At 52.1% G+C, this 23,995-nt stretch overlaps 8 protein-coding genes across 8 annotated transcripts; 6 read left to right on the top strand and 2 right to left on the bottom strand.

Annotated features, from left to right (window-relative positions):
• Positions 1–891: 891 nt before the first annotated feature.
• Positions 892–4,460, top strand: BO95DRAFT_449966 (Anp1-domain-containing protein; the record flags this gene model as incomplete). Its single annotated transcript, XM_025587978.1, has 5 exons — positions 892–1,527; positions 1,580–1,950; positions 2,932–3,614; positions 3,684–4,003; positions 4,065–4,460. The coding sequence occupies 5 exons, from the start codon at positions 892–894 to the stop codon at positions 4,458–4,460; spliced, it is 2,406 nt and encodes an 801-aa protein (XP_025446325.1).
• Positions 4,461–5,066: 606 nt separating this feature from the next.
• Positions 5,067–6,598, top strand: BO95DRAFT_459762 (putative sister chromatid cohesion protein Dcc1; the record flags this gene model as incomplete). Its single annotated transcript, XM_025588682.1, has 4 exons — positions 5,067–5,185; positions 5,261–6,114; positions 6,200–6,366; positions 6,431–6,598. The coding sequence occupies 4 exons, from the start codon at positions 5,067–5,069 to the stop codon at positions 6,596–6,598; spliced, it is 1,308 nt and encodes a 435-aa protein (XP_025446324.1).
• Positions 6,417–7,966, bottom strand: BO95DRAFT_245300 (uncharacterized protein). The gene has a single exon (XM_025581384.1). The coding sequence runs from the start codon at positions 7,845–7,847 to the stop codon at positions 6,657–6,659; it is 1,191 nt and encodes a 396-aa protein (XP_025446323.1). The 5' UTR covers positions 7,848–7,966; the 3' UTR covers positions 6,417–6,656.
• Positions 7,967–8,735: 769 nt separating this feature from the next.
• BO95DRAFT_479089 (uncharacterized protein) lies at positions 8,736–12,308 on the top strand. The gene is made up of 3 exons (XM_025590082.1): positions 8,736–9,912; positions 9,973–10,256; positions 10,314–12,308. The coding sequence occupies exons 1-3, from the start codon at positions 9,227–9,229 to the stop codon at positions 11,822–11,824; spliced, it is 2,481 nt and encodes an 826-aa protein (XP_025446322.1). The 5' UTR covers positions 8,736–9,226; the 3' UTR covers positions 11,825–12,308.
• Positions 12,309–12,959: 651 nt separating this feature from the next.
• Positions 12,960–13,823, top strand: BO95DRAFT_245218 (uncharacterized protein). The gene has a single exon (XM_025581383.1). It carries the CDS (start codon positions 13,125–13,127, stop codon positions 13,575–13,577), a length of 453 nt encoding a protein of 150 aa, XP_025446321.1. The 5' UTR covers positions 12,960–13,124; the 3' UTR covers positions 13,578–13,823.
• A 246-nt stretch (positions 13,824–14,069) lies between these two features.
• BO95DRAFT_353735 (putative mitotic spindle checkpoint protein (Mad2B)) lies at positions 14,070–14,903 on the bottom strand (the record flags this gene model as incomplete). Its single annotated transcript, XM_025582185.1, has 1 exon — positions 14,070–14,903. The coding sequence occupies one exon, from the start codon at positions 14,901–14,903 to the stop codon at positions 14,070–14,072; it is 834 nt and encodes a 277-aa protein (XP_025446320.1).
• Positions 14,904–17,098: 2,195 nt separating this feature from the next.
• Positions 17,099–18,083, top strand: BO95DRAFT_479087 (uncharacterized protein; the record flags this gene model as incomplete). The annotated part of the gene is made up of 5 exons (XM_025590081.1): positions 17,099–17,642; positions 17,683–17,737; positions 17,758–17,822; positions 17,863–17,971; positions 18,040–18,083. The coding sequence occupies exons 1-5, from the start codon at positions 17,367–17,369 to the stop codon at positions 18,081–18,083; spliced, it is 549 nt and encodes a 182-aa protein (XP_025446319.1). The 5' UTR covers positions 17,099–17,366.
• Positions 18,084–20,166: 2,083 nt separating this feature from the next.
• BO95DRAFT_479086 (putative importin beta-5 subunit) lies at positions 20,167–23,869 on the top strand. The gene is made up of 3 exons (XM_025590080.1): positions 20,167–21,268; positions 21,343–21,872; positions 21,931–23,869. The coding sequence occupies exons 1-3, from the start codon at positions 20,450–20,452 to the stop codon at positions 23,699–23,701; spliced, it is 3,120 nt and encodes a 1,039-aa protein (XP_025446318.1). The 5' UTR covers positions 20,167–20,449; the 3' UTR covers positions 23,702–23,869.
• Positions 23,870–23,995: the final 126 nt, after the last annotated feature.

Below are 23,995 nucleotides of genomic sequence, written 5' to 3'. Positions count from 1 at the left end.
CTCTGGGTATCGACCCATCTTGAAAGAAACCCACCAAGAGAGGTCCTAGTCTACCAAGATCTCTCCCATCTACTATTAATACACCATCGGGAATCGCGTGTGGCCCTTCCGGGGTGGAACCGTCCCCTCCCCTCCCACCAAACGAAACACCCCACTCACAGTCCCGGTGTTTCACTCTGGTTGGTGTCGCTGAACTCTTGGGGGATCTCACTATTTTTTTAGGGGCTCTTCGGGTCTTGGGTCTTGGGTCTTGGGGGGAAGGAGGTCCTTTGGGTTCAGTCTGGCACATCATCAATCATCCTTCCCTTGCCGCAAGGCCGGTTTTCGGTTGGGAAGCACCTTTTTTTTTTCCTTGGTTTGCAATCCCGATCGACTGGCTTCTAGTGGTTCTTCCAGGTATTATTCTTCTTCTTCTTTTCCTCTTGGTCCTGCCTCCTTTCATCTTTCCCTTTTCTTTTTTTTTTGTTTATTGTTTTTTTTTTCTGTTGGAAAAAAAATATCACACTCGTTTTCTGCCTTCGACTTATATTCTGATTTGTCTGAATTGGCATCATCTCGGGCTTTCTTTTCCATTCGCCTGCCGCCCGGCCTGGCCTCTACAGAATTTAGCCCCTAAAATCGTCTACCACTGTTACTTACTACTTGACTAGTCGGTCTTGTCGGCTGGCTCACTTGGAAGCGGACCGACGTTCTCGTTCGCATAGATTTATAATCGCGTTCTAACCTCCTTAGATCTTGCGTCGCCATTCACTGTTCTCTGTCTAGACTTGCTGGCTTCGGATCGAAGCATGTCGGACTGACCTTTCTAAACGTTGCACGATCTATCTGTACTGTATCCCTTGCAGTAAACTTCTTCTACCACCTGCTCGATTCTTGTGCTTCGTCCTTACCATGGGAACTCCACTACATGGTACAGCCATTATCACCGGGGCCAGTGGCCTGCTGGGATCAGAGGTTGCCGTCTCCATCGCCAAAGCACAGCCCTTTGTCCACCTGTTGCTGGTGGCTCGGGATATCAGATCCGACACCGTGAAGGATGTACTAAGCCGCATCCGTTTGATTGGGCCGCGGTCCGTCGAGGTGGTCAAGTGTGATCTGGCCTGCTTCAATTCGGTGGCGAGCTTTGCACAGTATACTGTGGAGAGAGTTCGCAGTAAAGAGATTCCTCCTGTCACCCTCCTGATCAATTCCGCGGCCAGCTCGTCATACGTCACCGATCAAGTCACACGAGATGGGTACGACCCGGTCTACCAAACCAACTGCATCGCCCCGTTCTTGTTGACGGTGAGCTTGCTCGAGGCCTTCCGAGCCGGCGACGGAACCCCAAACGGCGGTGCCCGAGTCATCAACATCGGATGCGCCGCCATGTCCAAAGGGTCCCTGGACTACTTCGATGAGCAGGACCCGGACAACGTCAGCCAGGCCCCGGGAACCCCGATCAGTGCAAAGGAAGCCACCGCCCGGTTCGGAAGTAGTAAGCTGTTGATGAGCGCTGCTATGTATGCCTTGCGCCGGAGTCTGGTACTCGTGAGTGAGCCCTTAGTTATTTCTCCAGAGTGATGACTGACTGTTATTGTAGGCGGGCAACATCTCGCTCAATGTATATACGATGGACCCCGGATTTATGACCGGGGAGAGCCATCTCACCGCCTCGGCACCTTTGTCGGTGCGCATGGCGCATCAGACCCGGTCTGGACTCCGGCCCATCTTGCGGGTTTTCTCCAAGAGTGCAATCAACAAGGCTAGCGTTCCAGCCAAGGTCATTGCGAAAGTCGCATTCCAGAGGGAAACGGTAGAGAACTGGGGCAGAGAGCGCTATTATATCCTGGATAGCGAGTATGAGGCCGGATCCGTCATTCCCGTGTTGCGAGACTTGCCGCGCATGGATGCGCTGCTGCAGAAGGTGATGCGACAAGTCGAGATCGGTGTCAAGGGCATGGGCTCGCCCCAGTCCAGGGTGTCCCGACTAAGTGCCCACTGATCGGGATTACTCGGGTATTTGGAGTTCTCATCTTGGTCATGGCGTTCTAATCTTGCATTCATCATCTTGGTGTTGTCGTTCGAGGGAAAGGAGTTCAAAAATCCCGAGCATTCTTTGAGGCGTCTTATCGGTTTGCAATCTTGGAGTTTTTCCCTTATCTTTTTTTCTTTGCGGAACCTATGTTATGATAGGGATGTTCTGTAAATAGAGGTTATATCTGTATACGTGCAGAATCAGTCCAATGAGGAAGAGTAACTGAGTCAGTCATTCTTTCATTCGTTCATTCTTCGGCTTGAGAAATGTGGGAAGTGCTAGCAGTGATCCATGATGAAGATGGCTGCAAACGGGCGGGCGGCGGGAAGAAGATTGGGTCTCGTACCGCATTCGGGTCTGGGTCCAGATTCGCCCGCGGATCCCACCTGGCGGCTTTTGGTCCAAAGGACCGCCTGGAGCCTACGTACCTCCTCTCTCGACGCAATCATTGCTCCGGTCAAAGCCTCGGGGGCTGTTCAGTTCCCTGCCTCCCTTGTCTTTCGTTCCGCATCTTTTCTCTTCATCACCGATCGCGGATTTGCGATATTCCCGCTGGTCTTCATTTTTCCAACCTCAATTCACCTCTTCATCCTCTCCGTCGGCTGCGATTTCGTCGGTAGTTTGAGGAAGAAGTTTCTCCAACATCAAAACCTCGACAATTGCTTTGTAAAATCAAGTCGATCTCCTTAGCTGCATGTCATCTTAGGAGAGATGAACAGGCATCACGCCTTCGGCAACGGCTACGCTGCCTATCCCCGTGGCAAGAGCAACAGCTCATTCTCCATCTCCCCCCACCGGTACGCGGTCCTTTCCTCGGCGAACGTCGCGCGCCAGAATCCTGTATCACGTCGATGGGATACAGCGCCGTGTCGACAGAAACCTGAGTAGATCCGTCCGCTAACCTGGGCATTTAGTAGTTTTCAACCCCGGGCACAACCTGCCTTGCGCCGCCGGAGGCAACTCTTCCAGCGACTATGTCTTCTCTGCGGTGTCTCCCTGTTGCTCCTCGTCTTGATTTTCCCGTCGCTGCGCGCCTCCCTCCTTCCGGTGGTATCGCTCGGCCTCCTCCACCCCTACGAAGACCTTCAGATCGAGACGATCCGATACTATGACCTCTCCAAAGTGCAAGGAACCGCCAGTGGCTGGGAGCGCGGGGAGCGGGTGCTCATGTGCACTCCCCTGCGCGATGCCGCCTCCCACCTGCCCATGTTCTTCTCGCACCTGCGGAACCTCACCTACCCGCACAATCTGATCGACCTGGCGTTTCTGGTGTCGGACTCCGAGGATGACACGATGGGCATGTTGTCGCGCATGCTGGACGAACTCCAGCACGATGCGGATCCGAAGATGCCGTACGGCGAGATCTCCGTGATCCAGAAGGACTTTGGACAGCTGGTCAACCAGGATGTGGAGAGCCGACACGGCTTTGCCGCGCAGGCCAGCCGCCGGAAGCTGATGGCCCAGGCTCGGAACTGGCTGCTGAGCGCCACGCTGCGCCCTACGCATAGTTGGGTCTATTGGCGCGACGCGGATGTCTTGACCGCGCCGCAGACGATTCTGGAGGATCTGATGCGGCATGATAAGGATGTCATTGTACCGAGTGAGTTTTCCCGACTCTGATGGCCGCACGCTTGTTTGTATTATGCCCATTCTGACTAATGGTGACCAGATGTGTGGCGACCCCTTCCCGACTGGCTGGGCGGAGAGCAACCGTACGACCTGAACTCGTGGCAAGAATCCGAAACGGCGTTGGCGCTAGCCGACACGTTGGATGAGGACGCGGTCATCGTGGAAGGGTATGCTGAATATGCTACCTGGCGTCCTCATCTTGCCTACCTGCGCGACCCGTACGGAGATCCGGACATGGAGATGGAACTCGACGGCGTAGGAGGTGTCAGTATTCTGGCGAAGGCACGGGTTTTCCGCTCCGGGGTGCACTTCCCAGCTTTCAGCTTCGAGAAGCATGCCGAGACAGAAGCCTTCGGCAAGGTGCGTATCCGGCGGGGCTGTTATCTTGTCGTTGCGTCTGCATGAGACTAACCCTCGGTAGATGGCCAAGCGCATGGGGTTCTCGGTCATCGGCCTCCCACATTACACTATCTGGCATCTTTACGAGCCGAGCGTGGACGACCTGCGGCACATGGAGGAGATGGAGCAGGAACGGAAAGAACGCGAGGTGGAGGAGAAAGACCAGGCCGACCGTGCCGAGCGCGTTCAAACCCTGTTCAAGGATGCCAAGACGCAGTGGGACATTGACCATGCCTTCGTCGAGGATGCAATCGCCGAGGATCAGAAGCAAGAGACCGCCGCTTCAGGTTCCTCCTCAAGCGAGACGCTTAAGGGCTCGGAGGAAGGTCCTCTAGCGCAGCCCGCTGTGAAAGAGAGGGGTGGTGCTGGACAGAGCGGCGAGGTTTCTAGTACTCAGATAGAAGAAGCTAAGCGTTAATGGGGCTTTCTTCTGCTGACAGGTATCGAGCTATCTTCTGTTCATGTTTGACATGCCACTCCTGTGCTGGTCATAGGCTTGACGTTCTTTTGTCATGTTTCCAATGTACCCTTGCGTTTTCGTGTTCTCTGCGTTCGTTATTTTGTCAATAATCGCTTACTAGAATATTTTGCATAGTGTCGTCGACCTCATCATGATGGGTCGAATTCCGATTATAGTATCAAACATAGACTCAACCTTTTTTCATCTTCTATCCACTAATCATAATTAACCCGATCAGAGTAACTGAAGGTGTTATCCCGTAAAAAGTCACTCCAGATGAGAAAAACTGACCAATTAAACCCATGTCCATGGAATAATACACCGGAAGAAACCGATAAGAGCAACCGCCCATTAAGCGGTGGCCCGTGCGTCTATCAATGCCGCGGTCACCTCCCTCCATCCAACGCGTCCCGCGTCAAATCTTCCAGTTTCCATCAGCAGAGGAGCCTCCAATTTTCCTCCTCCTCCTCCTCCTCCTCCTCCCTCCTCATTCCTTCAATCCCCTTCTCCCCTCGAACAAATCCCTACAAGAACAACTCCCACCAGTCAAAGGAGGATACCAAAATGTCCACCCAATCCGCTCAAAGCATCCTCTTCACCCACACAGCCCCGCAACAAGGCTTCCGATTACTCGAACTCCCCCCGGAAGTCGCGGACCTCCTCGCTTCGGAGAATCCTCCCACGTACGCATTTTCCCTTTCCCTTTCTGGCCCGGGAACTTGAGGCGAGGGGGGTATGCTAACACGGAAGAAATAAAGACTATACCTCAAGACCCCCACCACCACCACCACCACCACCACCAGCAGCAAAACGAGTGACCCGCGCGAATACGTCAATCTTTGCACCCCGACCCAGACCTACCGCATCCGTCAGGTCCAGTCCTCGAATTCTCTGCATATCTTGAGGCCCAGCGATAGGGGGGGAGGTGATACGGTCCTCCGGCGCGAGGATCTGGCTGTTGTGGATGGGAGGGCGGCTGCTGCTGTTGTTGCTGCTGCTGCACAGGAGGGGGGCCAGGGTGGGGATATGGACGTTGATGTTGAGGTGGATGTGGATGTGGATGTGGATGTGGGTGTCGATCTCGCGGAGACGATGACGACGATCGCGAAGTGCGGGTCGACGCTTGAGTTGCATGTGCCGGAGGGGGGATTCCGGGCTGCGGAATTCTTGGGGGGTCTGGTGGGCAGGTTTGCGGGGGGGATGAGTGCTGCTGCTGCTGCGGCTACTGGTGGTACTGGTGGTGCGGGGGTCGCGGAGGGCAAGGTGATGGAGGCTGTGTTCGCTGATATCCCGGTTTCCCGGGCGGAATGTGAGAGGGGTTGGGTCGAGGGGTGTGCGTTTGTGTGGCGGGGCAGGGCGTGGGCGCCGACGCCGGAGGTCATGATGGAGGTGTGGAAGCGGGTGGTTGATGGGGCGGTGGTGCAGGGGATTGATCTCCGTGCCCAGTTTCTGGTGGATGATCTGTGGAAGTCGGTGGTGGCGGAGGAGGATGAGGAGGAAGAAGAAGAAGAAGAAGGGGAGGGGCAGTTCCCCCGCGCGTTATTTGAGGCCGTCGTGCGACGCGTGGTTGAGGGGGGGGAGGGGAAGTCCTTGCTTGATGAGACATTGAAGTGTGAGTTTTTTATCTTTCTTTCTCGGTTTCTGTGTGGAGGTCTTGTTGTTGTGGCTGGCTGACACTTTCGGGCTTACTGGTGTAGGGGCTAGTTTGGACAAGGATGCTTGTGTACGATGGGTTGGAGAGACGTATCTGGAGGCTATGGCGCCGATGGCGAGTGCGGCGGTTGGCCGCAGTGAGTTCCTCAACGCTTGGAAGGATCATCTACCTGAGGCTTGGAGGGAGGAGGTGGCTCTGGCTAAATTGACGGTAAGCTGGTTTCTGTTCTGTGCATGCAAAAGACGGTCTCCATTGACCTTCGTGTTAATTACAGGACGCCGTTTATCAACTGCCCGACCCGACGACCATCTGCTTCGTGACGGAATACGAACGACAGCGGTCCATGAAGAATCTGCCCACCGATGCGAGTGCGTCAACCGCGGCCAAGAAGTCCAGAAACTGGCACGAGCTCTTCAAGAATCAAAAGCGACAGAAGCGGTGACGCTCTAATGTATTCTTCCACCAAATGCACGGCTCCGAAAATGCAAATCATAAACAAATCAGCACCAGGCATATTTCTCATTCAGGCACCACTCCACTGTCTCGCCTAATCCATGCTCGGCGCCGCTCCATCTCAACGATGCGATACTGTCCTTCTGACGGTGAACTAACTCGGCATTGGGCGCGACCATAGCCACTGCCTTTTGCAAAAGGGGTGTCGGATTCCAGAATTCCACTGTGCTCATATTCCACTTGTGTGCCTCGAGTTGCGCGCGTTTCAATATGGCAGCCATGGCCTTGACTGTCCGCTGTGTTTCTTCCGGCGACGTTGGCTCCTCGTACACCCACCGCAGAATATACAGAGTATTTTCCTCCGGCTCTGACCCGAAATTCCTGTTCCATGCACAGTATACGCGCGCTGCTTCTTCGCCAGCACCTTTCACTGCTGGGGCTTCTCTATCGGGGAAAAGAGACTTAACGAAGAACTCCTCCCTCGCCCAATGCCATTTGAGATGATCATAGTCCGGCGCAATTGCAATTTTAGGAGTGTGCGTCTTCAGAGATTCCACTCGGAGGAATTCGCGCTCTTTCTCCAGGATTTGCTCATTGCACACGCGGTCTCGGACATCTTCTGCAGTCAACGTCTTGACCTTTGGTAGGATATCTTCAGCCCCGGTCGAAGAATACTGCTCCTCAGCGATTGCTGGGAGCGCGAAATGAGAAGACAAAAATGGCTTCCAGCCGAATTGAGCATAGAAGTTCTTCCCGATGTCGGAGAAGAGGATGCTGAAAAGAGCCTTCTCCCTGCTTTCAGACTCCATATTCCAGGTGTCAACCTTCTTGCTGAGTTCCTCCATCATCCTCTTCGCATATCCCTTGCCTCTGAACTCAGGCCGGCAGTAAACACTTCCTATGCCGTGCGTTGAGACATCTTCCACTCGACCGTCGTGCGCCAGCCAGGCCTTCTTCTTGTACGTTTCACATGAGCCTAGGATGGTTCTCTCTCCTTCAGGCTCTCTGTTATCGACCAAAATCCAGCTGGTCAGACCATGCTTGATCAACTGCTGCGCATGGAGATGGCTCTCGCGGGCGATATACGTGTCAAGGTCCAGACGGCCTTTCCAGGCGATGCTGTTCAGCTTCAGAGCTTCAATCTTCTCCGCGGGAGTCGCCGGGACTAACACGAGGTCCGGAGAATCACCCTGCGGGAGAGCAACCCTGTTGGTGTAGTTGTTATCGGCAGCAATCATGGTGTCTTTAGAATCACTTATGGGGAGGTTTCCTGTCTTGGGATGAAGAGGAACCGTGGAACGGACGGAGCTTGGTATGTGTACGAAGGCAAATGACCCGGTGACGTGTTTCCACACTCAATTGTAAACGCGACGGTAAACCCCGTGGACTGTACGTATTTCACAAGTGAATGGGGAAAGGAGGAGCTGCAAGGGATGAGGGGTCTTTGGTAATATAAGAAATGGATGCCCTGGCTCGATGACGATACGGCAAGCTAACAACAATGGTACCAAAGGAAGCCAACTCCGACGGGGAAGGTTTCCTATTCGCGGTGGTGGCCGAGGACAAGCGACGACAAGCGACGCCTTTTCCCAGTTGAGATGCGTACTGTACCAACTTAACCGAACTATACTTCGAATGATGTAGGTCAGCTGCAATTGTTCACGCTTGTTTGGATCGGGCGATGACCAATGCCAATGGTAGAGGGCTGCTAAAATAGGTGATGTTGTAAGGCGTGTGTCTTGAAGATCTGGGAAGGTCACGATTATTATGGATAGGTAAATTCAAAAACTACATACCCCGTCGCTAGCCTTTCAATTCTTGATAAACCGGAGCTCCGGCTTATCGGGGGCCGACGGGGGAGGAAGGAAGAAGGAAGGAAGGAAGGAAGGGAGGGGGGACTGTCATTCTCCAGATCCAGGAGGCGGTCAGCCAGGCAGCTACCACTTACTGCCTCCCCTCTCAGCTCCTTTTCCCTTTCCCCAGAGCCGTCAGTCGTCAGTCAATCAACCACTTCTTTTTCCCCACTACGATATGCTAATATTCAATCCATGCTATGTTGATGTGTTTCCCTTTCCGCCACTATCCCCTCCTTCCAACATCAACTTTCACCCATCCTTCACTCAAGAAGCCTGGCAACTTCTAAAGTCTTCATTCACTGAGAGAGTGTTTATTATCTCCGGTTTGTCAAGCCGTCGTCGCTCTTTCACACATTCAAAGCATTTATCGGTGGGCAGCTTTTTATTGTTATCAGTGCCTATCCTAGCCTAGCCCGCAATCTCCCGCCCGTGCTTGACCAAAGCTAGCGCAGATCACAAAGCCAACACCATCACAGCTCACAACTTCTCTACTCATACTCAGCATCTGTTTCATGAACACTAATTGTGTGCCTAGTCCAACGTTACCTGTAGTACCTACCATCGTATTCACTTCGCCCCTGATCGGCATTTATCCTGCTCTACAACATGATCTACAAGACACTGTACTCGGTGCATGATTCCTTAATCTAGCCTTCGGCCCATTTCCCATACCAAAGGACCATTATCCTACCAACTAGATCCGACGAGTCGCAGAAAAACATTTCTCCGGGTCTCTTTGATCAACTTCTCCGAATGCAACCATGGCATCTCGTCATCCCTACGCATCTAGCGTATCGCAAGTCCTCCGGGAATTAGAGGAGTTCCAGACCATGGACTATGAGAGCGCCTATTATGGCTTTGATGGAGACCTCCTGCTGGCTGACTTGGATCAGGCCGGTCGCTGGGGAACGTCCGCGAACAATAATGAGCCAAATTACGACCCATCCTCTGCAGATCAAAGGCCTACGAAGAAACAAAGGACAGATCGATCGATGCATGAGGGGGCTATCCCAGCAGTGCACACTCCGCACCGCAACACTGACCTAGACTCAAATGCCGTGCAACAACAACAACAACAACAACAACAACAAAGAGCTTCAAAGGGTCTTCCTGTGCTCATTGATCTTACAGAAGATGATCACCCGCTAACCGAGATCTTGGAGATCTTCCCAGACATTGATCCCGATTATTTAAAGGGTTTGATCGATCGCCATCTTGCGCTGGTGTCTCAAGCAAAGACAGAGATTCTGCTCACTGCCACTGATAAAGACTTAGCAAAAGGCGCTGTCATCGAAGAAATCCTTCAGAACCCTTCTTACCCCAAGAAGCAGAAGAGGCTTAAGAGAACACTTGACGAGCGTGACTCAGTCTCCAAGAAGGAAGACGATACCCAGAAGTGGCTAAAAGCTATCCCTCAAAGAGGAAGTCCTCTGTACCTTGAGATCACGTAAGAGAGTCTCCTACTGGTTGTCCCTCTATACGAAGCAAGCTGAAGATCACTTTTTAGTGCTCGGTTGTTGGCGATTGAATTCCCTACTGTGCCCTGGCCATATATCCAGAACCTTACCCTGCACAAAAGAGAGTTATACGCTGCATATCTCAGTCTGTATGCCCTGGAAGACCCTTCGGCCAAGTCATCCAAGCCTTACACGAACGAACGGAAACGCAATCCTCGCTCACAGACAAGCCTGTACATGTCGTACCCGGAAACTCTACCGATCATGAAAGACATTCAACGCGAACTCCAGGCGGCTGCAGAAGCTGCAAAGCAGACTAAGGAGATGAATGCAGGTAGGTCATCTTCCCTGAATACGGAACTCCAGTCTCTGACGCTTGATGGCAACGAAGCGGTCCCCCGTAACAACTTCGAAGATGTCGACGACAAGGAAGCCGAAGAGCGCAACATTCAAACAGGAAACCTAGTGGAATGCCAGTGCTGTTTCGAAGAGGTCCCCGCGAACAAAGCCCTGCCGTGTGAAGGACTTGAAGTTCATTTCTTCTGCTATACTTGCATGAAGTCTTCGGCAGAGACACAGATTGGGATGATGAGGTACAAGCTACAATGTTTTGACGGAAGTGGATGTCAGGCAAAATTTGATCGGTACGGGCTTGAGCGTGCCTTGGGAGCGAAGATCATGCAAAAGCTCGATGCTCTGCAGCAGCAGGACGAGATTGAGCAAGCTGGGCTGGAAGGCCTTGAGTCCTGTCCCTTCTGCGACTTCCAGGCGATATGTGCTCCCGCCGATGAGGATCGAGAGTTTCGATGCAGGAACCCTGACTGCGAAGTGGTTAGCTGTCGTTTGTGTAAGGAGAAAAGTCATCTCCCGAGCAGCTGCGACGAGGCTAGGAAAGACAAGCGACTCCCGTACCGCCATCGCGTGGAGGAGGCTCTGAGTGAGGCACTCATTCGGCCTTGTCCAACCTGCAAGGTCAAGATTGTCAAGACTGATGGCTGCAACAAGATGACCTGCTCGAAATGCGGGACTCAGATGTGCTATGTCTGCAACGTCAAACTCGGTGCCACCTACGAACACTTCAACCGACCGCCAAACCATTGCCGCTTGTGGGATCAGAATGAAAGATTCCCACTTGGAAGACAGGTTGAACAAGAAATTGAGCAAGTCGAAGCAGATGCTATCGCCAAGATCCTGGCAGAGAACCCTGATGTCACCGAGGAAGAGATCCGAGTGAATCGTCCGGGACAGAAGCAGAAGGCTAGACCGCCCCGGCCAGGTCGACCACAAAATCGGCATGCAAGACCTCCTCAGCCAGATCGCGCGCGTCAGCCTGTTCAACCTCAAGTTCGCCTCAATATTCAGGTCCCTCGGATTCCACAGCCAAACCAACCGCGTCAACCTATGCAAGCGCCGCAGCACATACAAGCGCCTCGGGTCATGCGGCAAGCTGATCCTGCTAACGTCCCCTTCAGAGAACCTTACAACAACCACGTGCAAGCTCAGACAAATCGAGAGCCACCCGACAGAAATTACTATGCCAACAGAATACAAGATATTTACGCTGGTGGACTTCCTTGGAATGCTCCTGGCAACAATTACCCTCTTCCCAATCCACAAACAAATCAGATAAACCCTGGCGAAGCTGGCTTTCTACCGCAGAGCCACCCTCCCAACAACCCAGTGGTAATGCCAACTGATCCTCCTCCTTACTACTCTTGGAACCAGGGCCAGGCTGTACCCATGGCACCACGCTTTCCTCGGCAGAACGTCGTAAACAACCCTGCGCCTAATCAGGTCGGACCAGGACAAACCATCCAATATCCACCCTACTACGTACCACCTGTCGTTTCTCAGAACGCTCGACGAGCATCCGGCGGACTGGGAGGATATGCTCGCGACTAACTCCCGTGCTGGAAGCTTTTCGCAGACATTGATCCTACCACTGTGATTGTCCGTTGAAATGCTACTTGCTGACCATGTGGCGTTGACCATGATAGCCTCCTAGCATTCACGCATTTTGGTCTTTTTGAATAAATTTAGGGCTTCTATCCCCTGCCTTGATTGGGTTGGTCTTGGAGAGAACAAGAGTCAAGAATATCATCCCATTTCGCTGACTCCAGCTGCCTTCTTTGCTTTTGCATTTTTCTATTAACCTTCCACGGTCGAGCAAGCGTTAAGGAGTTCAGGCGTCCCATCTTCATCATCATCATTGTCATCATCGTCATCGTCATCGGTTGTCTCACCCATCACCACCAATCGGTTCTTTCTTGGCTTGGCATAGCCTGGCATAGCTTGACTTCTTGCGCAACAACTTTGCTTGTGCGATCCCTCTGAGTTCTAAATTCCCATGGCAAGGAGACAGACATGTAGGCAGACAGACAGGCAGATAGATGAATCATATTTCCCTGAAAGATATCGGGGACCTGGACTTCGTGCTCCCCAGAGTCGGGAGATATAGAACAACCTATTCTTTGGATGTCGTCATCGTCTCATCGTATGGCTTTTCCAAAGCTTTGGAGGTTAAGCTCCAGGGCCATGTTCCCATGCTCACGAACGTAGCCCACTCACTCTCCTCCACTGGATCAGCAGCGTAGGTTCTCCAGGCTACCACGGTTACGGACTCGTCATCACCACAAACACCGACTAGTTCTATGTACCTATCCCAAGCAGAAAGCACAGTTACTTATATCAACACCGAACCCGACCTAGGTTGACAAAAGTCCCTTCCAGATGAAGCAGAGCGTTCCCAACCCCAACCCCAACCCCATCCACAGTAGAGAAACGAGAAAAGGCAACGAAAGGAGGGCGGGCCATTCATTCAACGCGATCCTCTCCCAGAAAAACAGAGTCGGCAGACTTCCACTCGTTTCCATTCTTCCTTCATTTCCACCTCCAAAAGCAAATTCTAAAGCACAAGCGTAATCCTAAAAATCTCGAACACTGGACACGCTCCCTACCTCCCCTACTCTTTCCAGACTATCAAATCACCGGCTGGGCAGCGGTTTGTGGCATCCCGAGACAAATACACAAACCCATTCGCAGCTTGGACTCTCCCCAATGCCCCGATCCTGCGCATTGAGTTTTCCAGTGTTCCGTGGTTGGATTGAGGGGGGGGGGAGGAGGAAAAGTGCGGGGGGGAAAGTTTCCATTTCTTCATGGTGACCCATCTCATTGGTTGTTATTCAATATTTATGTATATGTCATGTGTGTAGTTTATAGTAGTCTGAACTATGCGCTTCTTGTTTTTCCTCTCTCTCTTTTCAAGGTGGGATTTCATGCTTTCGGAACTTGGAATTTTGGGCGAAACACACAAAGACTCGAAGCAAACACGGGGACGAACAGGGGAGAAAACCGGATTTTCATGAAGAGGTCGGAGAGGGGGAAGTTTAAATGCGACGACGAGCTCGGGGGGGAAAAAAAGGCTGGCTGGCGGGTGTGCCAGTGGTGGTGGCATCTCCCGTCAAACCACATGATTAATTACAAACAACTCACCCAAATAAGTTACCCCCTCGGGTCACTCGGCCCGACGCATAAAAGCATAAATCACCCAGGACAAACAAGGCAGGCAGGCAACCTTTCCATGGCGCTGAAATTGGCCGGTGATATGAATTTGCTAGGATCATATAGTTGGAGAGAGAACGAGCTCGACAAATGATAGGAGAGAGAGAGATACAAATAGGAGATGGTATGGAAGATGGTGAGTCCCTTGAAGAGAGGATGTGAACAAGTAGAGAGATATGAAAGTAGGGAGAAAGAAGAAAGAAAGAAAAAAAGAGTAATGAAAGAAGTGATAAAGAAATGACAATCGAAGTGATAAGAAAAGGAACGTGACAAAATGATGATCAGGAAACATTCAAAACGAAGAGCGAGCACAGAAAGACAACAAAAGATATCAACCAAATCTATGATGATGCCATGCGAGTCCCAAAATTCGTCCGCTCCCCATTTTATATATTTGCGCCGCTCAATCGACGACAATTCCTAAATTTCCTCATCCATCATGTATGTTCGATCATTGGCCACGCTAAATAGAATGAGATATATGAAAAAAAGAGAAAGATAATGAGTAAAGGAGCAGAAAGTGTCTGGTCGGAAAGTCCCAATGGGCTAGACAAAGAGGATGCGGCGATCGCGATTGAAACGGAGTTCATGGCGGATGCTCCGAATCCACGGGTTCGTTGAACTTTTGCCGCGCCTCCTCCACCCATAGTTCCAGTCGAAGTTCACCAGCTTCTACCCGGCGTACTGGGACAGTCTTGGCGCGTCCGTTTGACACTTTCGGGGGTGGCGGCTGCGGTTCGCCATTTCTCAACTTCGAGACCGAATACGGCGCGGTACACGATCTGAGGTGGACTTTGCCCGGTTCTGCGACAATCCATGTCTGTTCTTCGGTCGTAGATCCGGCCGGGGGAAGAGCGTCCTCGCGCACTTCGATGCAGACGGTAAAACTGAACTCGTCATCTCGAGGCAATGGCGTCAGCCGTGCGCATGCAGATGCCAGGCGGGCGAGGCAGGCGCGGAACTGTGCTTCCAGGTCGACCGTGGGAGGAGCGGGAGCTCGATCGGGCAAAGGAATGCCTGCCTTGGAGGAATCCTCCTTTCGATCCTCAAAGGTGGTGTGAATCTCCCCGGCGGGCACGCGGGGGAAGCCCGACAGATCGAACGCATATCTTTCGAGGGGCTGGTTGGTACGGAGAGAAGAAATAATGATGCTGACAGCGGTGATTGTGCCCTTCAAGATTTCGGTTCCGACCGCGATCGACGCATCATTGATGTAGTCACACACCTTCGGGTGACGGGATTGCCGGACAGGATAATTGTACGCCCGGACAGGGAGGAACGTTGCTCGCGGGTAGACTGACCGGAGGAACAGGATCTGGTGTATCGAGACGGTGAGGAAATTGGTGAAAGATGCCGCCAACGCAGACTGGTTGTTGGGCAGCGACTTCGGGGCGGTAACAGGAGTTGAGAACGTTGTCATGGTGGTTGTAACGGAAGGGATTGTGGTACTCTCACTGGCAATAGGCATTGCCGTCGAAGGCTCTGGTATCGTCGTTTCCACGGGAAAAATGGTATTGACGGGATCTCGGAGATTCTGAGTGCTGTTCCACCCTGAGGCTAATCATCGCTCTGCCTTTATCGAGTCACGCGAGTCAATAAACTGTTGTCTCTTCCATTTATAAAAGACGAGTGGCGTTCTTCGGGGGGGGGGTTATCCCAGTCTAAAGATTGTCTGTGACGTGACAGGGGAATTGAGGGGGGTGGGAGAAAGTGGTGGGGATGGTGATATTGAGGAGGGAGGGGAAGGAGGGGTGAAGAGGGGAGCAACCACGATTCGTGATAGACAAGTAAGTGGTTTGGATACAGAGCAATGCAAGTTGCGAAAGATAAGCGACTTGAGTCAGGAGGGAAAGAGGTCGGGAAGTCGGAGGGAGAGGGAGCAGGAGATAGAGGACAAGATGTGGAAGCGACCAGTGACGGTGAAGTTGTGTTAAGGTAACTTAGTAGTGGTGGTGGGTGGTAATTGTGGTGGTGTTGGTGATGAAAGGTCAAGGAAGAGGCATGATGGGGAAATGGGAAACCACAGAAGAGGGGTGATTGTGATAATGGTCGGTGGTGGTGATGGTGGTGAAACAAGGGGAGAGAGAGGTAGAGGAAGGAGGATTAGACATACGTTGGGTGGACTGGACAACGAGACAACCAAATCTCAGAGCATGGAGGACTTCGTTCGTTGCGATCGTGACAAACGGCGAGGTGAGAGGCGGGGGGGGAGGGGGGTGTGGGAGAGAGAACCGTAATCGGAGTATTAGAAAAGAGAGAGGGGAGAGAGAGAGATAATGCGGTGATGATGTTGATGATGATGATGGAATTTCTCTTTTTCCCCTGCCCTGGTTGGATGTCCTTTCCCAATTAATTTTCTTTTTTTTTCCTTTTTTTTTTAAGAAAAGGTCCCTCTTTTTCCTTACAAACTGCCTCCCTGAACAACAAACAACAACCACAACGGTAACCACCACCTTTTCCACTGAACCCTCTGCGAAAAGGGAAGAAAAAAACGGCAGAAGGGAAAAGAACAGGGAAATAAGAAGAAGAAGAGAGCACAAACGGATTTTTTTAACTTATACTTCTCTTTCTTTTCTTCGTTCCTTCTTTTCTTCTCTGAAATGTCTTGCGCCAACAGAGACAAGAAGCGGAGGGAAACTGACAGATGGATGGATGGATGGATGGATATGGGACCGACCCTTCTGATTGAAGAGGGGAGAGGGGCGGCGGCGGCGGGCTTGAAAGGGAGAGGTGGGCTACTGCTGGCTGCTTAAGTTGCTCTGAACTGTATCGGATTGGGATAAGCCAAGGTTTCCCAGGGGAGCCCGCTTAAGATCCCGGAGCTAGTGAGGGTAAATCGTGAATATAGTGAATGTGAAAGAGTAAAGACACCCGGGGTTAATACAAGAAGCCAGAAGAAAAACACCAAAACTAAATTGCAAGAGAAGAGAGAGGGAATGGGGCAGAAGAAGAGGAAGAGGTAAGGAGAAGAGAGAGAGAGAGAGAGAGAGAGAGAGAGAGGAAAGGAGAAGGAAAGAGAAGGAAGAGCGAGAAGAGGGAGAGTTTGCGGGCAACTCAACTACTCAAGTCTTTCGGAGGGGAAAGCTTGTCGGGCGACGACGAGTCGTTACCTTAGTTAACTAAGAGCAGAAGGCGCCCAAGTCATCCATTCTCATGGCTGTCTCTTTTTAGACTACACTACTAGGTAATCATTAATTCCGTAGTTACGGAGACTGAGTACGGAGTACGGACCATACTACCCATACCTAGTACTCATTCATACCACTCTCCTCTCCCCCTCTGCCTGCACCCCTCTCCCCGTCACGTGGTTGCGTCATGGGTGTGGATGCCCTGCAGCATTCAGCTCAATCATCCAATCTTACCATTCGTTACCTTACCATCTGACGAATAGGCAGGATAGGCAGGATGTACAGTACTGTACAACCCCCCCGAAAATGAGGATTGTCGTTCAGCATCTTGCAAATCCAATCCTTCGTCCTCTACATGGAGTTGAGGCTGGGCTAGGACGGAATGAACCCGACTATAGCAATCTTAGGAAACGAAAACGGTGTAAATTGTAAAGGGAGCAGCATACGTAGAGGCGAAAAGGATTCGGTCATTGTGCATTATAACTTCCCCTCATTGACCATTCAGAGCACGGGGGCAAACTGCAGACAAGTACCTACTAGTAGACACACCCTAGGTACATGTTTGAGTAAATTCAGTGCAGGTGAAGAAGGAACTCCCTCTTCCCTTTGCTTGACTCGGTCCGAAAATCAGACACAGAAAAAAAGGAAAGGAAAGGAAATACCGTGGACAACACCTGGTACTGACAACGAAGGTGGAAGGGAAAGTGCCCAAAGTTCATCATCAACATTCCCCACTCGTTCTGTACCGAGCAACAATGCGCATTCGCTGGTTAGTACCGCCTCTTCCGTTTGCCAGGCCGATCATCTGCTACCAACACTTGACTCGCACAACAAACGGATGTGACAAGGAAAGGCGTGGAAAGCAGAAATGCCAGCCGTGGTTGACCGACGGCGGTGGGTATCCTGGCTATAAGGAACCAAAGTCTAATTGCATACTGGCTGAGATTCTTCCCACTGCGAAAAACGGGTCTTCCACCACTACATGTGCTCTACTCAACCCGGAAATTCATTCAGTGGTCTGTCTCCAAGAGGTGTGTGGTGCAGCCTGCCTTATTAGCCCTTCCCCCCCAGCTCTGGAGATATCAGTCTGATATCACCCCCTGGGTTTTAGCGACGATCATGGCGAGTAAGTTATTCTTCGTAGAGAATTATTCATCCGTCCGTCCTCCACATTGCTCAGCGACATCCTTGACTTGCGGGTACTGACTCTGGTAAGTATGTATGCACTGTGCTGGATACTGTATGATCAAGAGTTTCACTGCAGGACTTCATTGCCTTCTTACTACATACAGCTGCCTTTTGTTCTTACCCGAGGTTATTGGCTTGATTATTTGTGAAACCCAGTCAGCCTTGAAGTACAGTAAGTACGCTCGCATACCAGACAGTTGCCCTCCAAGCAATGAATCATTCTACTTCTTTCCTGTTTAGGGGGATTTGCCGCCCCTCAGGTGCTCAATTTAAATAATCAATAATAACTTGCCGGTTTCTCCCCTGCCTTTAACCAAACCCCACCATGATCAACTTTAGTTAACTAAAGTACCAAGTTACTCATACAATTAATCAGCCTCCTCTTCCTCACCTCCCCGGGCTCATCAAAAATCTACAACTTACCCGAAATTCTTTACATAACCATACCCAAACGCCACTGGAGCCGCCTCCTTCCCCCTCCCCGCGGGAGCCTTTCTGTACCTTTCCTATGGTCACCGGTACACATATTCGCTGCCGGGTACCTTACCTAGGTACAGTATCTGGAGTACCTGGGTTCGTCCCAAAGTACCCGATAGATACCAGCAATCAGACCACCTCCCAGGGGTATGAACTCGGATCTCAATCAGAGCCTACCGAAAAAGAAAGCGCCCTACGGCGATAGTCGAAGATTGCCCATCCTCACCCTCCGCGAACCATAGACTGCACCATAGGCTGCATGACCGTCAACCACGACGTTACTTTATCAACCATTAAAGTTCTCACGTCACAGATATCCCTACGGAGTACATAAGTACATCATCCGTTGGGCGGACACTTACCCGCGGATTAGATTGCTCCATTACTCAAAGTGATCATCGTCACTCTTGCTTTTCTCGAACACCCGAACCAGATCTTCTCCACAGGACGCCACACGCCCAGAGGGGAGATCCATAACTCGGGTAGACTAAACAACCTCCCTCTTTTCCCTCGCACATTGCTGCCAAGTGCTAGACTAGAATAATGCTAACAAAAACTCGCTTGCCCGTCAGCTTTTTTTTCTCTCCTTTTTTTTTCGCCCTCACCTGATCACTACCTCAAAGGACCCATGCTATCCGTTGGCTCACTGCGGGCCACTACATCTAACGCTCAAAAACATTTGTAGAGTCGGGTAGCCCGTACCAACATCTCATCCCGCTGATACCAGCCGATTTTTTTCGAATCCCCACTACGTTGCCCCAACTATCACGGGCATTCTTTCTTGGAGTATAATGCACCTTGATTCGCGTAAGAAGCGTTTCCAGGCCTTGGTCTGCCTGGGTGATATTCGCAGTTGCCGCTGATCATTGCGAAGGCAAGAAAGGGACCGGTGTCGTCAGGGAGCTGGGGCGCGCAGATCTTGATATAAATATCAACGATCGTTGCGGAAGGGCCACATGCTGGAGAAAAGCCTGTTTGTTTGCCCTGGCGGGACAAGGTCGAAGTACTGAGTATCATGGGTCAACTGAACATGGGATGCCTACGAACAGAGGCACACGTGATGGTTTTCAGGCGCGACCCAAATCCGGGGTAAAGACGATTGTCGAGGGATCTTCCCTGGCACCGAAGACCCTCGTAGGACGAAGGCTAAATCGGAGGTTGGATTTGTCTCACGAGCGTGATCGCGAGATGTACTAGGTACTGATTATCTGTAGAGGTGTGGTTCTTAATAAGATCTTGCCCAGGGATAAGCGCATCGATCGATATCCTTGTCGTCCAGCAGTCAGGGATGGCTTCCTACACAGTTGATGCAGACGATCCGCTTCGCGCCCCAGCAACATAGATAAAGGATTTGTGCTCTCAATTGTGAAGCGCACCCTCCTTATCTTCGGCGATGAGCGTCTCCACCGATTGGTGTACCTGACGTCCCTGGGCTGGTCTCGCTAGTGGGTTACTTAGTTATCCTGTCTTTCAAACCCGCAGAGTATGAGGTGGCTTCTTTGGATCTCGGGAAAAGGTATAGTTGCACCCATTAGCAGATCAATTGACAGGTGACGAGCCTTTCCATTTCTAGAAATCCATTCTGTGCTCTCGGCATTGCACTCATATCCATGGCTGACAGATTCGTCGTGATTGATACATTGCCCATACAAATAGAGCAGGGGGCATATATTTCGACAGCATTGAAAGTCCACAGGTTGTGCCGTCGAGATGATCTAGATAGGGAATTAGCACTCTGGGGTCAGATCAGATCATGCAAGGAAGAGGAAGAGGAAGAGGACCGACCCCATTGAAGGAGTCAAGTCAGACATGTCACCAGTTGCTGTCTCGGTTGTAGCCCCTCTTTCTCTCTTCCCCCCACCCACCGGAGCATGCGATAAGTTAAGTTGGGGAGATCCTCGAGTCTCACCGCCTTCCCTTCTGCCGCCCGCTCTTCTGCCCCTCCTCACGGTTGTCGCGACAATTCGCAGTGCTGATTTGATCTACTGTCAATGCCAATTACCACCTGAACCGTTTATCAGGTATCAGAGACTGAGGGGACAAATCAACGCAGGAAATCCTGAAAATCCCCCACGGACATAAACATCTTAATACTCTCTCTCGTACATAACCATCTCTTTCCAACACCTATCCATTCTTTATACAAATTCCCGTCTACGTCTTCTCGCCCACCATGGAGCAAGAGCTCCTGTCGCTGCTTGCAGACACCCAGTCGTCGGTGGCTGATACCAGAAAGGCCGCCGAACTACAGCTTCTGCGTCTCTACTCCAACGAGACCTTCCCCCTCGCTCTTGCCGCGATCGCTTCTCACGATTCTGTCCCTACCAACCTCCGCCAGTCTGCCCTTTCCGTTCTCCGGACCTTCATTGCCGCGTCCTGGTCTCCGGTTCTCGACGAATTCAAGGGCCAGGTACTTGTCAGCGACGATAACAAGGTGCAAATCCGGCGCGCACTCTTGGAATTAGCTACGGTCAAGGAGACACCGGAGCGCAAGGTGAAGTCGTCCGCTAGCTTTGCTGTCAGCAAGATCGCCAGCGCCGATTTCCCCGAGCAGTGGCCGGAGCTTTTGCCCACTCTACTTCAGATCATCAATGACACCAACAGCACAGCCGGGGCCCTGCACGGCGCCCTGAAAGTCCTTCTGGACTTGGTCGATACCGGCTTCAGCGAGGAGCAGTTTTTCAACGTTGCCCGAGACCTCGTTACCTCGCTCTTCAATGTGGCCACCAACGAATCGAGGAAGCCCATCTTGAGAGCATTGGCCGTGGCGGCCTTCCGTGCTTGCTTCGACACCCTGGAGATGGTGCTTGAGCAGCACAAGACGGCGGTTAAGCAGTTTATGGACGAGGTGCTCAATGGCTGGTCTCCGTTCTTCATCGCGACACTCAAGGCACCTCTACCACAGGCTCCCAGCGAGCATGAAGAATCCAAGGACAGCGAGATCCCGTCTCAGTGGAGGGGCGCTATTGGTTTGAAGCTGCAGGTCGTCAAGGTACGTCACTGGAGTAGTGGCCTGTAAACTCACTATTTTTGTTCTTGCTGTGCTAATATTGCCCTGTTCGTTAGACCCTGATGAAAATCCGCATGGTGTTTCCCGGTTTGATGACGCCCCAGAGCCCAGTATACTTCTCGACGATCTGGACCGAGTTGTCCAACATCCAATCAACCTATCACGGATTCTATATCGAGGAAGAGAGACAGGGTCGCTTGGAAGATGTGGACGGACTCCCCTACACACTAGATTTCCTGGTCCTGGAGGAGCTGGATCTCATTCAGACGCTGTTGAAGGCACCGCCCGTCAAGGCAGAGCTTCAGCAGCAGCTACAGAATGCTGGACAGGCGGCTGCCACCTCAAGCTGGTTGCCAGAGATCCTGAAACTAGCCGGTTCATATGCTCAGATCACTTCGGAAGAAGAAGGTTTGTGGGACATCGATGTAAACCTCTTTCTCTCCGAAGAGACCTCTGTCACTGCCAACTACACGCCCCGCACTTGCAGTGGAGATCTAGTCATCAAGCTGGGCGAATGGCTCAAGAATACTGCCGTTGAGGGTCTGCATGCGCATCTCAATACTGTGTTCTCTGATCCGTCTTCCACGTAAGCAGCCTTCCCCAAAATGTTCTCGTCGGGTACTAACGCCATGTTCAATTCTCAGGTGGAAGGCTCGTGAGTCTGCCCTCTACATTCTGAGCCAGATTCTCCGGGACTTCAACGAAGTTTCTCAACAGGTTCCCGCCGGGCTTGCTAATGGGTTCAGCAACTTCATTCAGTTTGCTATTCAACAGGAAGAGGAGTTCTTGCGGGCCCGCGGCTATCTCGCCGCTGGAGTTCTCTGCCAGGTAGCAGATGAGTCTTTCCAGCAAACCGCGGTTTCGTACCTCGAGGCTTCTCTCAAGGCGGTGACTAAGGATCCCTCCGAGGTCGTCAGGGTGTCCTGCATCCGGGCACTACAGGATCTCATGCCATCGCTTCCCTCCAGCGCCACCGTTCCACTTCAGGCCGCCGCCATCTCCGCGCTGTCAGACTTCATTTCCTCTCACGACATCTCGGAACATTCTGACAGTGACGATCTCAAAGTCACCCTCGCGGAGACCCTGCGCGATACCATCATCGTCAACCCAAGTGTGGTCTTGTCCTCGAATGCCATCGATGTGCTATTCAACATCGCCAGCAATGGACCTACTAACTTCCAGTTGACGATGATTGTCACGGAGGCCTTTGAGGACATTGTGGAAAATATCTCAGAACAAGGCCCCGAGTCCTTTGTTCGCCTTTGTGAGAAGGTTCTCCCATCCTTGACTGGAGCGATCGATGTTGGCAACCTGACTCAGGAGAACGCTCTGACGAATTTCGCCGCGGACCTCATTCGAGCTCTCGCGGAAAGAGCTTTGGAGCCCCTCCCTAGTGGCTTTGTCGAGGCCGTCATGCCCAAGTTGCACCGTCTGTTACTGGATTCAACAGATGCGGAGTTGATTCGTCCTGCCACAGAAGCCGTGCGCCACATGCTTTCACACGATTTCAACCAGTTCGTCTCGTGGAGAGATCCCGACAGTGGCAAGGAGGCGATCGAAGTTGCCCTCATCATCATCGATCGTTTGTTGGGGCCGGCTGTTGATGACAATGCGGCAACCGAGGTGGGACAGTTGGCAGCCGAATTGGTCGAGCGGGCGGGTTCCGAGCGACTTGGACCTTACCTGCCACAGCTTCTCCAGGCTGTTGCCCAGCGACTTGCAACTGCGCAGCAGGCCCAATTCATTCAGAGCCTCATCCTTGTCTTCGCCCGACTGACGCTCGTCAGCGCGCGTGAAGTTGTCGACTTCCTGTCGCAGGTGAACATTGGCGGCCAGAGCGGCCTTCCCATTGTCCTCAGCAAGTGGCTGGAGAACTCGGTCAACTTCGCCGGCTATGATGAGATCAAGCAGAACATCATCGCGCTCGCGACGCTGTACAACCTGGAAGATCCTCGCATCTCCCAGGTGCAGGTGAAGGGCGATCTGATTATCCAGGACACGGGTCGCATCCGCACCCGGTCCCAGGCTCGCAAGAACCCCGATCAGTACACGACAGTGACCGCGCCCTTGAAGATCATCAAAGTCCTGGTTGAAGAACTGGCCGCGGCCTCGGGCAACAAGGAGATCGACGCCGCCACTGCGGCTGCATTGGAGGAAGAGGGCAGCGACGATGACGACGAATGGGAGGACGTTCCGGGCAACACCCTCGACCTCAACCTTGGAGTCACCAAGCAGGAGCTGATGGCATTCGGTGAGGGTGGCAGTGAGAGTGTGTTCGGAGTGCGCAAGCGTGACGATGAAACTCAAGGCTTTCTGCTGGACTTTTTCCGCAATGCCTCCACGAAGCCCGACTTCCAGCAGCTCTTTACGGCACTGACTCCGGCCGAGCAAGAAAAGTTACACAGCTTGGGTTGAAGGATGACACCAGCTGCCATTGTGCTTCAGTCCTCATTTATCGGTGAGTGTGCTCGAGGCTTCAGTTCGGGTCTGCTATGCAAGTGACGAAGCATTGAGACAGAACTGCGTATTCTAGATAATTACAGTACATGACCAAAAAAAATTAATATCTGGATCATCCCCTCGAGGAGAGACTAGCACGGTTGTAGCTCGTAGGAACATTCGATCATTTATTCTACAGTAAGAAAAGCACCGGGCCCTGACGAACTCAAACAGCACTACACAAACTCTCTGAGGAATAAGTCCGGAGAT

Source organism: Aspergillus brunneoviolaceus (assembly GCF_003184695.1).
Source record: "Aspergillus brunneoviolaceus CBS 621.78 unplaced genomic scaffold BO95scaffold_7, whole genome shotgun sequence".
Taxonomy (NCBI): Eukaryota; Fungi; Ascomycota; class Eurotiomycetes; order Eurotiales; family Aspergillaceae; genus Aspergillus; species Aspergillus brunneoviolaceus.
Note: the sequence above shows the minus strand (reverse complement) of the source record. Positions and strands in the feature narration are given on the sequence as shown.

Excerpts from the sequence above, each read along its gene's own strand:
- BO95DRAFT_245300 (XM_025581384.1), bottom strand. The coding sequence starts at position 7,847 with ATGATTGCTGCCGATAACAACTACACCAACAGGGTTGCTCTCCCGCAG.
- BO95DRAFT_479089 (XM_025590082.1), top strand. The coding sequence starts at position 9,227 with ATGGCATCTCGTCATCCCTACGCATCTAGCGTATCGCAAGTCCTCCGG. Across the intron at positions 9,913-9,972 it reads CCTCTGTACCTTGAGATCAC|TGCTCGGTTGTTGGCGATTG; the intron begins GTAAGAGAGTCT and ends ATCACTTTTTAG. Across the intron at positions 10,257-10,313 it reads GACTAAGGAGATGAATGCAG|CGGTCCCCCGTAACAACTTC; the intron begins GTAGGTCATCTT and ends ATGGCAACGAAG.
- BO95DRAFT_245218 (XM_025581383.1), top strand. The coding sequence starts at position 13,125 with ATGTGTGTAGTTTATAGTAGTCTGAACTATGCGCTTCTTGTTTTTCCT.
- BO95DRAFT_479086 (XM_025590080.1), top strand. The coding sequence starts at position 20,450 with ATGGAGCAAGAGCTCCTGTCGCTGCTTGCAGACACCCAGTCGTCGGTG. Across the intron at positions 21,269-21,342 it reads TGAAGCTGCAGGTCGTCAAG|ACCCTGATGAAAATCCGCAT; the intron begins GTACGTCACTGG and ends CCTGTTCGTTAG. Across the intron at positions 21,873-21,930 it reads TTCTCTGATCCGTCTTCCAC|GTGGAAGGCTCGTGAGTCTG; the intron begins GTAAGCAGCCTT and ends TTCAATTCTCAG.